Consider the following 17495-nt stretch of genomic DNA (forward strand, 5'->3'; position numbering starts at 1 on the left):
GGCTATAATCGGTTGCCTCGGGCCTGTGGTCCAGTGTTAAATTTGAGCCCTGCAGATGTTCATCTCATCAAGAAACATTTCTCCTTAGTTTCAATTCAACATTTATTTCCAAATTTCTCAATCAATATAAATACAGCGTAAATATTGTGTTACAAAAATGTTATTATTTTATCGTGAGATTAAAATAGGTCAAATAAAATTGCATAAATAGTGAGACAAGTGTTTTTCTGAAAGACACAACCCGTATGACCCTTCTTTCCTGGATGTTAAACCTGGTTTGAAAGACATAATTTGATAACCTCAATTAACTCAAATTACTCACATACCCCTTGTGATTTCTTTTAAATTTTAAACCCAAATTTTATGAAAATACTGCACTTACCCCTTGTGATTTTTTTCAATTTTTGACCCAACTTTGATGAAAATACTGCACTTACCCCTTGTGATTTTTTTAGTTTTGGACCAAAATTTGATGAAAATGCTGGACTAACCCCTTGTGATTTTTTTCAATTTTTAAACAAAATTTGATTAAAATGCTGGACTTGCCCCTTGTGATTTTTTCATTTTTTGACCTCAATTTGATAAAAATGCTGGACTTACCCCTTGTGATTTATTTAGTTTTGGACCAAAATTTGATGAAAATGCTGGACTAACCCCTTGTGATTTTTTTCAATTTTTAAACAAAATTTGATTAAAATGCTGGACTTACCCCTTGTGATTTTTTCAGTTTTGGACCAAAATTTGATGAAAATGCTGGACTAACCCCTTGTGATTTTTTTCAATTTTTAAACAAAATTTGATTAAAATGCTGGACTTGCCCCTTGTGATTTTTTCATTTTTTGACCTCAATTTGATAAAAATGCTGGACTTACCCCTTGTGATTTATTTAGTTTTGGACCAAAATTTGATGAAAATGCTGGACTAACCCCTTGTGATTTTTTTCAATTTTTAAACAAATTTGATTAAAATGCTGGACTTGCCCCTTGTGATTTTTTCATTTTTTGACCTCAATTGATAAAAATGATGGACTTACCCCTTGTGATTTATTTAGTTTTGGACCAAAATTTGATGAAAATGCTGGACTAACCCCTTGTGATTTTTTTCAATTTTTAAACAAAATTTGATTAAAATGCTGGACTTACCCCTTGTGATTTTTTCAGTTTTGGACCAAAATTTGATGAAAATGCTGGACTAACCCCTTGTGATTTTTTTCAATTTTTAAACAAAATTTGATTAAAATGCTGGACTTGCCCCTTGTGATTTTTTCATTTTTGACCTCAATTTGATAAAAATGCTGCACTTACCCCTTGTGATTATTTAGTTTTGGACCAAAATTTGATGAAAATGCTGGACTAACCCCTTGTGATTTTTTTCAATTTTAAACAAAATTTGATTAAAATGCTGGACTTGCCCCTTGTGATTTTTTCATTTTTTGACCTCAATTTGATAAAAATGCTGGACTTACCCCTTGTGATTTATTTAGTTTTGGACCAAAATTTGATGAAAATGCTGGACTAACCCCTTGTGATTTTTTTCAATTTTTAAACAAAATTTGATTAAAAGCTGGACTTACCCCTTGTGATTTTTTCAGTTTTGGACCAAAATTTGATGAAAATGCTGGACTAACCCCTTGTGATTTTTTTCAATTTTTAAACAAAATTTGATTAAAATGCTGGACTTGCCCCTTGTGATTTTTTCATTTTTTGACCTCAATTTGATAAAAATGCTGCACTTACCCCTTGTGATTTATTTAGTTTTGGACCAAAATTTGATGAAAATGCTGGACTAACCCCTTGTGATTTTTTTCAATTTTTAAACAAAATTTGATTAAAATGCTGGACTTGCCCCTTGTGATTTTTTCATTTTTTGACCTCATTTGATAAAAATGCTGGACTTACCCCTTGTGATTTATTTAGTTTTGGACCAAAATTTGATGAAAATGCTGGACTAACCCCTTGTGATTTTTTTCAATTTTTAAACAAAATTTGATTAAAATGCTGGACTTACCCCTTGTGATTTTTTCAGTTTTGGACCAAAATTTGATGAAAATGCTGGACTAACCCCTTGTGATTTTTTTCAATTTTTAAACAAAATTTGATTAAAATGCTGGACTTGCCCCTTGTGATTTTTTCATTTTTTGACCTCAATTTGATAAAAATGCTGGACTTACCCCTTGTGATTTATTTAGTTTTGGACCAAAATTTGATGAAAATGCTGGACTTACCCCTTGTGATTTATTTAGTTTTGGACCAAAATTTGATGAAAATGCTGGACTTACCCCTTGTGATTTATTTAGTTTTGGACCAAAATTTGATGAAAATGCTGGACTTGCCCCTTGTGATTTTTTCAGTTTTGGACCAAACTTTGAAGAAAATGCTCGACCTACCCCTTGTTTATTTTCCAATTTTAGACCTAAATTTGATGAAAATGCTGGCCCTTGTGATTTGTTCAATTTTGGACCCAAATTAATTGATGAAAATACTGGACTTACCCCTAGTGATTTTTTTAAATTTTTAAACAAAATATGATAAAAATGCCGGACTTACCCCTTGTGAATTTTTTCAGTTTTTGGACTTTAATTTGATGAAAATGCTGGCCTTACCCCTTGTGATTTTTTTCAGTTTTGAAACCCCAATTTGATGAAAATGCTGGACTTACCTCTCAAAGCTGAATTTTTTGGGGGAAAAAAAACACTGTTATAAAACGGATAAAATGCAAATTAAAAAACATTACATTTCAGCTGGCAACAAATTCACAACCCTTAAAAGATTTCAGTAGTTAGATATGACATGTACTATAGTACACGTATATACACACCAAGGAAACAACTATTGCGTAGAAGTTTAAACAAGAAACTTAGGCACTGAAAATATTCCTAGGAATTAAACTCCTGAAGTATTGTCCTCATCACTGTTAATCATTTAAAAATTAATTTATAGCTAGCACTTTGAATTGGAATATAAACTATATTTACAAAGCATACACATGTATTGCTTCACTGGAAAAAGGGAAGCCATTCTTTAATGCCTCTGGAGAAGCCTCTTTTTCCAGCACCCATTTTTCTCATTTATAAAAAAAAAAACTGAAAGAAACAATTATTGCGTGCCGTCCTTTGTTTTACAAACATTGATGCTAGACCTTGTACTACCTGTCGCCCTTTACTCCAACTCGTGGTCTTAGCCGGTTTTTATAAATACTGCCCTCTGCTGTTATCTTTAGACCAGGTGGTTCTTTAGGTTTGCGCAGGATAGTTTTGTCAACCTCTGTTGGAAGTGATTGAGGAAAATCAGGTACTATGTTGATATTCTGAGAGATATAAAACAAACGGAACAATAAGAAAGTGATTATTTATTTTTTTTTAAGTGAAAATTTGATAAAAGTGTTAAAAGTTGTTTATTTCTTTACTGGTAGGGTCATGGACAGTATTGGTAACTACTCAAAATAATTATTAGCACAAAACCTTACTTGGTAACGAGTAATGGAGAGCTGTTGATAGTATAAAACATTGTGAGAAACGGCTCCCTCTGAAGTAACGTAGTTTTGGAGAAAAAAGTAATTGTCCACGAAGTGGATTTCGAGACCTCAGAATTAGATTTTGAGGTCTTGAAATCAATCATCTGAAAGAACACAACTTTGTGTGACAAGGGTGTTTTTTCTTCCTTTATTATCTCGCAACTTCGACGACCAATTGAGTTCAAATTTTCACAGGCTTGTTGTTTTGTGCATATTTTGAGATACACCAAGTGAGATGACTGGTGTTTGACAATTACCAATAGTGTCAAGTGTCTTTAAACTAACATTTTGTTTTTAAGACTGAATACAAAAAGGACTGGAACATTTCTGACATACCTTCCTCGGTGCCCACCATTCAAAGAAGCAGTATATTAAGAAATCAACGACGGCAACGAGCATGAAGAATTTCCCGGCGATGAATCCTAGCTTATTGTAGCGTTCAAGTCTCTCGGCCAAGGAGAGGATTGGCATCGTCAGCGTCCGATCATAGACCTAGAAAAAAAAACAGAGATGAGACGATATAAAGACTTGATTTCATCAAACCATGGGGTGTCGTGGCAGAGCGATCTAGGGCAGTGGACTTAAGTTTTGTAATTTACAGAATCTGGGTTCAAATCCTGGCCTGGTCGATCGCGACACTTTTATCAGTGAGCAAGGCACTTTATCATAGTTGCTTCCCTCAACCCTGGAGTACAAATGGGTACTGGTGACAGCAGGGAGGTAACTTGCGATGGACTAACATCCTGTCGAGGGGGAATAGAATAGAAATATTCTCAACTGTCATTGCCAAGGAAACCAGATATAAATACACCGGCCAGGTGAGGCATAATTGACTTTACTTAAAGTAGGAGTCAGAACAAGTACAATTTAAGGACTCAGATATGTTACCATGGTCGTTAAACAGCTGCTGTTTCTTTTTTTTCATGATCAAATAATCTTGTCGCCAAATCAGTAAAAAGGACATTAATTTTATAAATTTTCTCTCTCTCTTTTCAAAGAAGTGGTGGTTCGAAAGGTACTGCAATTAACAGCTGAAGGCTGATGATAATGTCATGTTTCAAACTTCCCTCGCAAATAAAATGGCATTTCACAGCATTTTAACATGAGGTAAGAGACTTGAAATTTCCCCTGAACCTTTGGTAAATGATTTTTTACAAAGCTGAATATGACCGTGAAGGCTCCTAAAACTTTGGGGTCTCACCCTTTCCGTTCTCTTAGCAACATTCTGCCATGTGTAGATGCCCTTCATCGTTTCATAAGCTTGTTGGGCCGGAACGTGGTTACCCGTCTTATGTCTGTTGATGGCGACGTCTAATGATGTAACTAGAGCTGTTTTAATGAAGAAACAAAATTAAAAATCATCTCAAGTATTAAAATACAACAAAAGCAATTTAAGTTTAATTACAAAAATAAGAATGGTGTGTTGACAAACAAAAACGCCCGTTGAGATTAATCTAATTCTCCTTGAGTTATCGATTGGAAAATATTTCTTTTGTTTTAAGCCATAATGACCCGGCCAAACCCAAGGGTTCAAAAACAATAGGCTTTTAGGGAATCCAAAGACCAATCAACAAGTTTGGAGTTGATAATTTACGCCATTCCTGAGATTGCTCTGAAAATTATTGCATGCACACAATACACTTATTCTTTTGCAACCTGACAGTGATGGGAACTTGCCACTCCTGTTCCTGTATTCTCTTTTTAAATAATAAATAAATAAATAAATAAAACCAGCTCTTATATAGTGCAATTCCAAAGAAATGATCAATGGGCTTTACACACAAACAATAGCAAATATAACACACTAGAATAAATAAGTTTTGAGGTTGCGTTTGAAAGCTGAAACTGTTTGAGAGGACCTTATGGTATGTGGTAATGTGTTCTAGAGAGTTGGCCCGAAAACACTAAATGATCCATGGCCTATCCGCCTGCTACTCTTAGGGATGGAAAGACGAGTAACGTCCTGGCTCGATCGCAGGCCTTCCCTAGATGCTACATGGGTGGCAATGCAGTCTTTCAAGATGACAGGCGACAGATCATTCAGAGCTTTGTAGATGTTGAGTAGTGTTTTGAACTTGATTCTTTTGTCAATTGGCAGCCAGTGTTTAACAGATGAGATGTGGAATGACGACGTGGAACCTGGAATACAATGCGGGCTGCCCGATTTTGTAGGCGCTGCAGACGAGCAACATCTTTGTTCTTAGATCCCGAAAGGAGTGCATTAGCATAGTGCAGCTTTGAAAGTACAAGAGCCCGCATTGCATTTGAACGAGCGTCACGGTCCAGAAACCTGTGAATTCTCGCCAAGTTCCATAGAAGAAAGTTAATAGATTTGCATAACGATGTAACGTGACCTGACAGGATTCCCCTGTGGGCACCAAGTTCAACTTGTTCCATTGTGAAACAGTCCCCACAGCTGTGTGTATGTCCACCCACACGCACACTGAAGGACAAGGCAATCACTATAAGCCCCTCATGTTCTCAGAAATCCATCCTTGTGGAGCATTCTTTTGTTTTTTCCTTTGTCCCTACACTGAGAAGTTTCCCGTAGACTTTATACACAAATTTCCTGGAGGAGCACCCCGGTCTTAAGAATTCTCGCATGTTTTCCCTTTTATGTTTAGTCCTTGGTTTCCTTAAGCAACCGAGAAAAAAAAGCAATTTGGCTTCGCCGGTGGGCCATAAAAAAAACATTAATTCATCAAGACAGATGCAGGTAGAACCCATGCGATCCCGGAGGAGTCTGTGAATTGAAAATATTAAGATTCAAATGATACTTACACTTGACACTTGGCTCAGCTAGAATGATGAGATCATCAGGAAGAACTTCAGGAACGCCACCAACTCTTGTACTAACAACCTGCAAACTGAAAAATGGAATCACCGTCAATGATTTGAAAAAACACAGTCCTTTGATCATAATGTCACTGAAACTTTGATGACAACTACGCTGGATCCCATTTCATTGAGCATCTTAAAGCAACCAATTTTACTAAGCAGCAAAACAGATGTTATGAAGGTTACCAGCCAAACTATATCAAGCACATTGTTCGTGACTGGTTCCCCAGGAATTTTTACTTAGCAAAGAAATAAATCAAGCATTATTTCTGCTTAATTAGCACTATGAAATAAAACTCCTGTCTTTCCATATGGCCTCATCCCTCCAACCAACTGCCCAACCCACCCCCCCCCCAAAAAAAAACAGATACAAAAAACAATCCAAACCTTACAAAAAACACACCTTGTCGTTGTCTCGTAGTGATTTACATTTTCTGCCACTCTGACTAGTTTTTGTAAATGAACATTATTCAAGAGTTATCTTCACACTATTGTTCTATGCTAAAATCTGAATAGATGCTAACTTTAGCAACAGGGATAAATAAAATAATTTGTTTTTTACCGTTACATCGATGTATATTAGGCACTGTATACATTATTTTCATTTCCCAAGTTCTTTCAGTTTCACAGAATTTTGGAAAGTACAGAGTATAGTGCTTAACACACATTTGGTAAGTTTTCAAAATTGTTGTGAACCTACCCACAGCATGCTGCCTCCACAATAGCTATACAGAATGCCTCAGTAAGAGAAGTGTTCAGGAAAATATCCCCTTGATTTAGAACCTGTCAATGAGCAAAATAAAACTATTCATAAATCAACAACTACAAGTTTCTTTGATAGATGTTCAATTTGCATCGGGGATAAAAAATATAATTTAGTTTCTACCCACACACTTTAAATGTGTAAAACACTTCATACTCAGTACTTTCCTCGAGTCCTGTGAAAAAACACCACAGGCATATTACTCTTGTAGGAATGACTTATTTTGTTCTGGTTGGGAAGCCAATTAATCTCTGAAAAGTTAACTCTAGCCGCGGGCTGCCAAGAACCCATGGAGAAAAGACACAAAGGTTATTTCAGTTTTAGAATTTTTGTTGACTTATATTTCAAAATGAATTTAGCTTTTAAGCCTAGTTCATTCAAAGAGCATTCTTAACGTTTAGCCTTCGAGAAAGACTCTGCTAGGGTCGAAATATAAGGCCATTAACTATTTTTATATAACACCCAAGCAGATCCTTGCCATTTGATTGGATGATTGTCCGTCACGTGATAGCAAATAAAAGTACCATTGCACGCTGAGTCACTCACCGTGCTCTTTCGTTCCATCCGAAAAGTACCATTGCATGCTGGCACGCTGCAAGCGTGCAATGGTACTTTTCGGATGGAACGAAAAAGCTGAGTAAAAACATCACTGCGTGCGCGTGTCTTTGGTAACGCAGCAGGTGTTACTGCAAGAAGGCATAGTAAAATTACTAGCATTCGGCTTCTACAGTTGAAATTGTTTGTTGAGTGAAAGTTGTATCTTTCAATCAAAATGACAAAGATCTACTTGGATGAAAAAGAAATAATGAATGTTTATGAGTGCAATGGTGCGAATATGTTCATTCGTTGAAAGCTGGAATGTTCTATTCAACGAGGCGGAGCCGAGTTGAATAGAACATTGAAAGCTGGAATGTTCTATTCAACGAGGCGGAGCCGAGTTGAATAGAACATTCCATCTTTCAACTCATGAACATAATTCGCACCATTGCACTCATAAACATTCATTATGTGTATACTATCATAAAGGAACATTACAGAATCGATAATAAAATAAATTGTCTAAGATCACACATTTTACATAAAACTTACACGTCTAATAATGATAGAAGAAATCATTCCTTGAAATATTTTTATGTGAAATGTCATATTTGATGAGAAATAATTTCCTGCTGGAGTTTATTGCTCAGTGAGCGTTTTATTAACAAAAAATTAATTGATGTCATACAAAATGTGTAATCGGTTTTTCACTATTTTCTTGTGACCCCGATGTTCGATCGATCTCAAACTTCTACAGGTTTGTCAGTTCATGGGAGTTCAACGAGAGTCGACTGTATATCATTGTATATGGTGGATTACATAAAGTGCTTACACTGCCAGCAACTGTTTTGTTAGCAAAAACCAATTCTGTAATGTTCCTTTAAATGGTTGAGTCTTAAATTCTTACATCTTTGACATCTTCATGAGGTAGAGCTCCCAACATCTTGACTCTATCTTGAAGCTCGTAATTCTCTCTCACTTCCTCGATATCAATCCTCTTCGGACCGTCTCCACCTGCAAAACAAAATTAAATATTTCAAAGGATTATTGAACATTTCTTTTACAACACAAAAGTCACCGTCTTATGATTTGCCCTTTTTTTTTTAGAGTAGTCAAGAGTCCAGATATCAAATTAAAACTCCCAAGAATAATAGGTGAACATTTAAAGGTGAATGGTTTTTCTTCTTGGAAGTGTGTTGGCCGAGCGGTTAAGAGCACCGAAATTCAAACTCTGGTGATTCTGATCAGCAGAGTGTGTTTGAATCCCCAGCCGCGACACTTGTGTCCTTAAGCAAGACACTTAACCATTGCTTCGTCCTTCAGATGGGACGCAAAGCCATAGGTCCCATGTGTTGTGTAACGCATGTAAAAGAACTCAGTGCACTTATCGAAAAGAGAAGGGGTTTGTCCCTGGCTGTGGCTGCTGTATGTGCCGTAGCACCTTGTAAACCCTTATAAGGTGCTACATAATTGGGTCTCAGAATTCATCACTGCAACAATTTATCTTTCTGAAAGTTTGTATATATACTCAGCGCCTTGAGTTCCTTGTTTGGTAGATACACACTGTACGTGCGCTATTATAAGTCTTCGATATTATTATATTATTATGAAGACTTCGATGGCCTGGAACTGGTTGCCTGTAATTTGCCTCATGTGACAATAACCGTAACACAACTATACCATGCTTAATAAAATGCAACGTGTGTATCTCTTGGCTAAATGTCAGCATCTTCCTGCTGGTGCAAAAAAACCAGTATCAGTCTATTTATAATCCATACTTCCGGAGGCGGAAAGTTTCCTCAATACAGTTTGGAGATCTTAACGGCCCTTGCCTATACCGATTGTTTAGCCATGCGTTACAATATTAATATTTACCTATAAGAAAATCAACACTGTGATGCTTCTGGCACACCGCTGGTATAACCCTCGCAAGTAAGTCCATTCCTTTCCTGTACACAAGACGGCTCACCACAACAACAGTTACTGAAATAATAAAGGGGCGAAATGGAAGAAGGCTTGATTTTTCATCAGTTCAAAACAAGCCATGGCTTTTGATTAGGCCAACAAAGAAAACGGTTTGATTGCCCCTTTCACCCGATTTTTTGCTTGGGTCGGTCGGTCGTTTGTTTTTGTTGAGATGTCAAAGAATGCCCAAAACTGCATTAACATTTCATGAAAGATCTGGTTGTCAAACAAGCAAGGTATTTTATCTTATACATCTCGCTTCAAGCGCTCTTTTTGCGTCTTTATTTTGGCAAACTCCTTCAAAAACAATTTCCACAAGTCATTTCATTCACCAGTGTTTTTCACCAGTGTTTTTGTTCAATAAACGAGCGGTACCTATATGGCATTATTGGCAACAGTGCCCTCTGTTGTTCAATGGATTGGTAGACTGGTTCCTTGTGAAATCGTGACGTCGGATTAATGGGCATGTGGTTTGATATGTGACACAGGCTCGCGCTATTCCTAGCTCGTGATGAGGGAAATCGATCTCCGTTGCGCATTTTGTGATTGTTGAATACCATGACTGTTGCACTGGATATTTATTGTCGACCGTATTAGGTAGTCGGCCAAAAACAAATATTTTAAACAAATGGTCATATTTTAAACAAAGGGCAACTGCATCTATCATGTTGTAAGCATAAATTATTCATGAAATCAAAATCTTGAAGTAAAATAAAAAGGGAAAACCAAAAAGTAAAAAAAAGTAAAAAAGTAAAAAAAAAGAGCGAAAGATTTCCTACTTTTATGGTAAATCGGGATAGGGCAATCCAACAATTTTGTTTTAGGTCTTATGAAAGACAACTTGCATTATGTTTCATGGTGGTACCCCCCCCCCCCCCAATTGGGTCTTTATTCCTGCTCTTGGAATCTCAGGAATCCTTCAGGGTTTTTAGGGGATGGGGCGTACCTCGGAACGAGAGGAAAATAGTGTCTTAAAGGCAGTGGACACTATTGGTAATTACTCAAAATAATTTTTAGCATAGAACCTTACTTGGTAGCGAGTAATGGGGAGAGATTGGTGGTATAAAACATTGTGAGAAACGGCTCCCTCTGAAGTGCCATTTGTTTTTGAGAAAGAAGTAATTTTCCACGAATTTGATTTCGAGACCTCAGATTTAGAATTTAAGGTCTCGAAATCAACCATCTAAAAAAAATGCACACAACTTCGTGTGACAAGGGTGTTATTTCTTTCATTATTATCTCGCAACTTCGACGAGCAATTGAGCTCAAATTTTCACAGGTTGGTTATTTTGTGCATATGTTGAGATACACAAAGTGAGAAGACTGGTCTTTGACAATTACCAATAGTGTCCACTGTCTTTAAAGTATGAGAACAAAAGGCCACATGTTCTCTTATTTTTTAGTAAACCTACCAGGGGAGTACCTGTGCTCCCATACCACTGCTCCAATACGAGGCATGGTATTAGGCAAGAATGGTAGCAGAATAAAGAGAATAAGCCTTTTTGAGATAATATGACGGACACAATGATACAACACTACTGGGGCTTATGGCACGTATGTACGCGCTGCCGATCTAAGTATTATATTCTATATCTATGAGTTGCCCCCGTTTGGGGCGCACGCGTAAAACATTGTATGTCCGCCATACCTCAACAAGGCTTATAGGGTAGGATGAAGGGGGGCAGAGAGAGAAAGGGGGATCTTTCAGGAACACAACCCTGTAGCAGAGTATCAAGATGAGCTTCTCCAACTTACTTCTGTCCTTCCTCCTTTTGGTGAGGTCAGGATTGAAGACTGTAGAGTCCACAGCGTTTGGTATGACGGACACAATGTCTGGTTGAAGACACGCCCTCAGAACAGTGTTCTCTTTGCTTTATCGGAGAAAAAGAAAGTGTGGATAAATAATCAGGAATTTCAATTGGATAAAAAAACTCTTCCATCTGTAATTTAAATCTGATTAATTGACTCAAACTGGTTCCCACTCAAGGAATACAATGTAGTTCAGGTGCTGAGCTATTTCATTTCAGTTTGCACTCTTGCAATACAGGATGAATTTAATATAATAGTAATTTGTCCGCAGCACTTTACTCCTATTGGTTCATAGCCACCAAATTGTTTCTGAAATAGGAACTTCGTTTAGCTATAATTTTTCTGCTCTTTTCTGGATCCCTTTAATCCCTTTCCCCTCTCTTTTTCTATAAATGGATATGTATTTGTTTGTACTTGTTTATGCCTCTGAAGAACGTCCGGTTTGGATCGGAAGCTACATGTAAGGCAATCTACCCTACTCATTATAATAATATAATATTGGAGTCTTATATAATGTGCTTATCCTCCAATAGGTGCTTAAGTCACTTGAACAAAGATAAACACTTTTTAAGACAGGTTTGAAGGAGATCAATTCATGTAGCACCTTACAAAGGTTTACAAGGTGCTTCGGAGCATTCAGCAGCCATTGCCAGAATGAAACACTGGGGTGAACCCCTTCTCTAATAGCGAAAAGTGTAACTGGGTTCTTTAACATACATCACACAGTGCGCAGTGACCTAACGCTTTACTTCCCAACCGGAAGAACGAAAGCAATGTCTTGCTTAGGTGTCCAGACCAAGACTCAACTCACACTCTGCTGGACAGAGTGCTAAATGCCAATTCATTAAGTTGCTTGAACTGTACAGACTCAAAGCAAGGCATACCAATCTAAACTCCGCCAAAAATGTTGATGTTGAGTTATCAAAGAGTTGAGTATTTGGTTGGATACTGGGCAGCTCTTCACCAGATTATCTTCAGGTTGGATTAAATTAAGGATTTATAGATATCCAAGTCATGGCTTAGGCCGTTACTTCATTTCAGATATCAAATAATAAACCGCAAGAAATTCTAAATTAATAATAATAATAAATCAAGAACACTTAATAGAGCACCGATATCCACCTAAAGAAGGCGCTCATGGCGCTTGAGGAGAGGAAAAACAAATTAGGACTGAGGATTGTGTGAGTATGCTTGTTTGAACAGGTGAGGTTTTAAGTTTGTCCTGAATGTTGTGATGGATGGAGATGATTTGACAGTCAGTGGGAGTAGTTTCCTCACACGGGCTGATGCTACAGAAAAGGACCTGTTGTCCCAAAGAGGGAAGTTCTGGGCTGATGAAGCATCATGAGCTCATTAGAACGCAGTCCGGTGTGTGCTGAGGTGTATGGGTGGATGAGGTTGATGAGGTATTCTGGAGCATTGTTGTGAAGATTAAGAAAGCTGTAATCTACCTGGTGTGCGACACACATATAACATGATTGATGTCCGCCAGTGTGAAGCTCAGGAGTTTGTTGGTCAGTATGGAGCTAATATCAGCAAACCCGAAGAGAGAATGATCTGTGAAGACCGTCTTGAGATCCATGGCACGGCCGTGAATCAACGTCTCATGAGCCAATGTGGAAAAGGCCTGTAGATAAAGTTTAAAATCAAATATTAGAATGGTTCAAGCATATATACTTAATGTTTATCTTACTTTAACATAATATTAGGTTGAATGAAGAAAAGTTGACTAGATTGGGGCTTAAACCTGTGAGCTGGACCTCCAGATCAACTTGCAGGCAAAAGCTTAGACCAAATCAAGTGACAAAGCAACTGTCTCTGTCCAGCCCAACCACCAGGTAAGGCCCGGACAAACTGGCCTCAATAACGAAAACGAGAACGTTTACAATGCACGCCCTCGATTGGTTGAATGAACGTGCGCGTATTCTGCGTGGAGCAATTCAACCAATAGAATGCGTTCTCTTTGTGTCGTGATTGTTATCGTTTTCGTTATCGCTGGAGTGACTCGGCCTTTATTCTTCATCCAGCTTAAGCAGCACCCTGGAGCTTTGAGTTGAATTATACACTGGAACACAAGCCTGAGGTGTTTTGTTCAAATGGAACAGTTAAGATGATAAAATCGTGTCCTCAATTTTTATTCTTGTCTCCTTACATTTTGAGTCAGGACTTGTGAATAAAATCCCAGTCCAGTAAAGATTCTGAGCTACAATGTACAAATCCTGGAATCTTCTAGATTTTTCCCCAAAATTTGAGCACTGTGAGTACACTCCACTGTGCAAAGTTTCCAATCCTAGACTACTTACTGAATGCCCATGGATGATTGTGATGCCTTCTTTGATGAGGATGGTTCGTATTATCGGCAACGTGGCAAACACTGTTGGAAACACACACTGGTTGTAGAAGACGATGAATGGTAGGTAGTACACCTGCATTGCAAAACATTTTTAAAATATATTTTACTTCAATTGTTTTTTAAAGACAGTGGACACTATTGGTAATTGTCAAAGACTAGCCTTCACAGTTGGTGTATCTCAACATACGCATAAAGTAACAAACCTGTGAAAATTTGAGCTCAATCGGTCATCAAAGTTGCGAGATAATAATGAAAGGAAAAAACACCCTTGTCACACGCAGTTGTGTGCTTTCAGATGCTTGATTTCGAGACCTCAAATTCTAAACTTGAGGTCTCAAAATCAAATTCGTGGAAAATTACTTCTTTCTCGAAAACTACGTCACTTCAGAGGGAGCCGTTTCTCACAATGTTTTATACCATCAACCTTTCCCCATTACTCAATACCAAATGAGGTTTTATGACGATAATTATTTTGAGTAATTACCAATAGTGTCCACTGCCTTTAAACAATCAACTTGACGACTTTCAGGCCTGGAATTTTATCTTTGAGGGGGAAAGACAATTTTTCATGGAAATTTTAAATTCTGCATTGGAATGAGAAAATATGTCATTGTGATATTTCTAGCCGCAAAAATGTAAAAGTAATGCAAGATTTTGGGGGTTAGGAGCAATTTAGTTGCTGATGATATTTTGTCAGGGACAAAAAGCAGTTTGTGTTTCTGAAAGACGAAGCCTTACGCCGTTCTCCTGAGCACAAGATAAATTCACTAGTTAAGCTTCAAATTTCACTCACCTTAAGATTGTTGGTCATATAATAGACTCCTTTACGATCTCCATAAGAATGTGTGATAACTATCACCTGCAGATAATTGAACCGAAAGGAAGAAATTAAACTTGGAAAAATTAAAACAAGCTAATGCAAACTTCTTACCAACCAAAAGGACCTATGGTATATATGCGAACACATGCTTTATGGTCTGACGTTGTATTTTTAAAACAAAAACATCATCATGCATACATTACAAGTGTGTTAAACAACTGCACAAAAAAATATCCTTTTGGAGCTCTTTTGTTTGTTCTTAAACTTTTTGGCAACAGCTCCAATTGGTTTGGTTCCAAACTGGGGACCTTCACCCAACCAGGGACCCTATTTTTGTTATTTTTAAGCTTTCCGGTTCAAATGTGTGTACCTACATGTACCCACACACTTGGGTTGGGTGTACGAAGTGGCTTGGGTACGAAGTGACTTGGGTACGAAATGGCTTGGGTACGAAGTGACTTGGGTACGAAGTGACTTGGGTACGAAGTGACTTGGGTACGAAGTGACTTGGGTACGAAGTGACTTGGGTACGAAGTCACTTGGGTACGAAGTGACTTGGGTACGAAGTGACTTGGGTACGAAGTGACTTGGGTACGAAGTGACTTGGGTCAAAGTGACTTGGGTACGAAGTGACTTGGGTACAAAGTGACTTGGGTCAAAGTGACTTGGGTACGAAGTGACTTGGGTACAAAGTGACTTGGGTATGAAGTGATATGGGTACAAAGTGACCGACATTCACACACACATAAAAGTCACCCGAAAACATTGATGTGGTTCAGTTCTGGGGGGGGGGGGGGGGGTGCACGGGGGGTCCCCGTACATTCCCGACTATACAGGGTTAATAATATAAGCCCATACAGCTCGTTGGACAGCCAAAATGAGAGAAAGAAGTGCAAGAGTACCTACATGTAGTTGAATTCTTCTCACATGAAGAAATGTGGACAATTTAGAGTTGAATACAGAAACATGACAAATGAAACAAACCTTATGTCCTCGTTGAATGAGACATTGTGATAACTGGAAAATGTGACTCTCAACTCCGCCAGTGTTTGGAAAGAAGAAATCAGACACCATACTGAAAAGAAAAAGAACAATGTTTTATTGATAATTGCCATCAATAAAACAGACTTGTTGCAATTTTTACTAAATTTAAGGCAAGTTGATCAAATCCACACTTACTTTTTTTCTTTTATTGAAGACGCATCCTTTTATTTCATTTTATACTTTTCATCCCACAAAAGATGAAATAATCATGTATTTTTAACTGAATTCATCTCGGCACAATTTTTTAAATATTGTCTTACATGTTAAATGTAATTCCCTTCATTGGTTAGCGTTAGACTTCTTAAAAATTAAAGTTCTTAAAATTAAATTGTAACTTGCAAACAAAGTCAGCAAATATTTAGTCTGGGCACTTTGAAAGACAAAAGTTCAAAACAAAAGGCCCTTAGTTTCCTCCTCGTTCTTAAGATAAAAAAAACATAGGACGGCGATCAATTTTTTAGGTTAATAGTTAATTAAATGCTCCATCTGTCTAAAAAACATAGTGCACATGTTATTGAGGTTCCGCATGACTTAAAAGAAAAACACAGTAGTGCACAACCTAAAAAAAAACATATTACAATGCAATCATAGAGGATGCAATCATCATGATGATAACGCAAGCTAACAAAAGCGGAAGTGTTTTGACCGCTTGGATTGGAAGGGCCTTGTATTGTAATTTTTGTATTAAAAATAAAGGCGGCAAACGAACTTGTAGGGATAGAATTAGATAATTAGATAACTGAAAGTAAATAAATGGAAATACAATTACAATTGTGGTTACCAGATTCGATGTTTCATGATGCACTAGTTTCAGCTCCAACACTTTGTTTTGCTCAATACAAAACCCACTTTGGGAAACTAATTTTACAGGAATCATATGCCACTTCCTGGGCGCCGCCATTTTATAAACAAAGTTTTTGATGGACGCGCGGTGGCGCTGTTTGCGGTTGTAACTGTATGGGCGGAGTTTTTGGACTATAAAAGTTAATTAATTTTTGATCACGGTGACGGAAATCACCGCCAATCATAGTTTTTTTCAATAACATGAATGAAACTACTCAACTTCAGTGCAGTGGATTTCGCAACCAGTTCCCGATCAAAAATGAAGTTGTCCCGAATCAAAAGAAAATATCAAAGAGCCATTCACACAGCTTTATTCCACGAAAGATTTGCCCGTCTCTTTGGATTTGGAACTCCTTGTTGGTGGATATTTCCATTCATCTTACTATAAATTGTTTTAGAGAAATATTTATCCTACTCTCCGCTCCCCTGGATAATATTCTCACATTAATACATTTCGTTTTGAAGCGACTTCGGGGCTTAGCCGTTTACCAATAATAGCTTTTAGCCTTGCTTTGGGGCAAAAACAATAAATAATTTCTAAGCAACTATTGATTGTCTACAATTTTTAAGATTTTAAAATGTAAAAAAAAAAAAAAAAAAACGTATGTCAATTTTAACATGTTTGTTTTATAACCCCAGCCCAACTCCATTTTTCTTTTCCCCAACAAATATAACAAGGAGACACTAACAAAACTGTTTATTATTTAATTATGCATTTTTTAATTGATAAATATGCACAAAAAATGTGCAAACGAAATTACACCCTTAATATTGTTTATATATTAAAGAAACAAAAAGCATGAGTGTTAAAGATGCTGTCAGATTTTTGGCCCCAAACATTAAAAACCATTTTTTTTTTGAGTGAATGGTATTTCAAAGAGTATCACCCGCTCTTACGAAAAAAAATTAACTTTTACTTTAAATGGTCAGGAACCATGACAAAAATTTAAAACGTTTCTTATAAAACACATAAGAATTGGTCACGTGATATATTAATTGTCGGGATCCGG

At 37.2% G+C, this 17495-nt stretch overlaps 1 protein-coding gene across 1 annotated transcript; it reads right to left on the minus strand.

The window, feature by feature from the left end:
* Positions 1-2678: 2678 nt before the first annotated feature.
* On the minus strand, positions 2679-16534 carry LOC117291607 (phosphatidylinositol N-acetylglucosaminyltransferase subunit A-like). The gene is made up of 13 exons (XM_033773425.1): positions 16424-16534; positions 15583-15673; positions 14572-14637; positions 13729-13851; positions 12877-13052; positions 11372-11487; positions 9527-9634; positions 8559-8665; positions 7052-7134; positions 6295-6380; positions 4715-4842; positions 3850-4005; positions 2679-3306 (listed from the first exon to the last, which is right to left on the minus strand). The coding sequence occupies exons 1-13, from the start codon at positions 16438-16440 to the stop codon at positions 3145-3147; spliced, it is 1419 nt and encodes a 472-aa protein (XP_033629316.1). The 5' UTR covers positions 16441-16534; the 3' UTR covers positions 2679-3144.
* Between the last annotated feature and the right edge of the window lie 961 nt (positions 16535-17495).

The sequence above is a fragment of the Asterias rubens genome, chromosome 6, assembly GCF_902459465.1.
Source record: "Asterias rubens chromosome 6, eAstRub1.3, whole genome shotgun sequence".
Lineage (NCBI taxonomy): Eukaryota > Metazoa > Echinodermata > Asteroidea > Forcipulatida > Asteriidae > Asterias > Asterias rubens.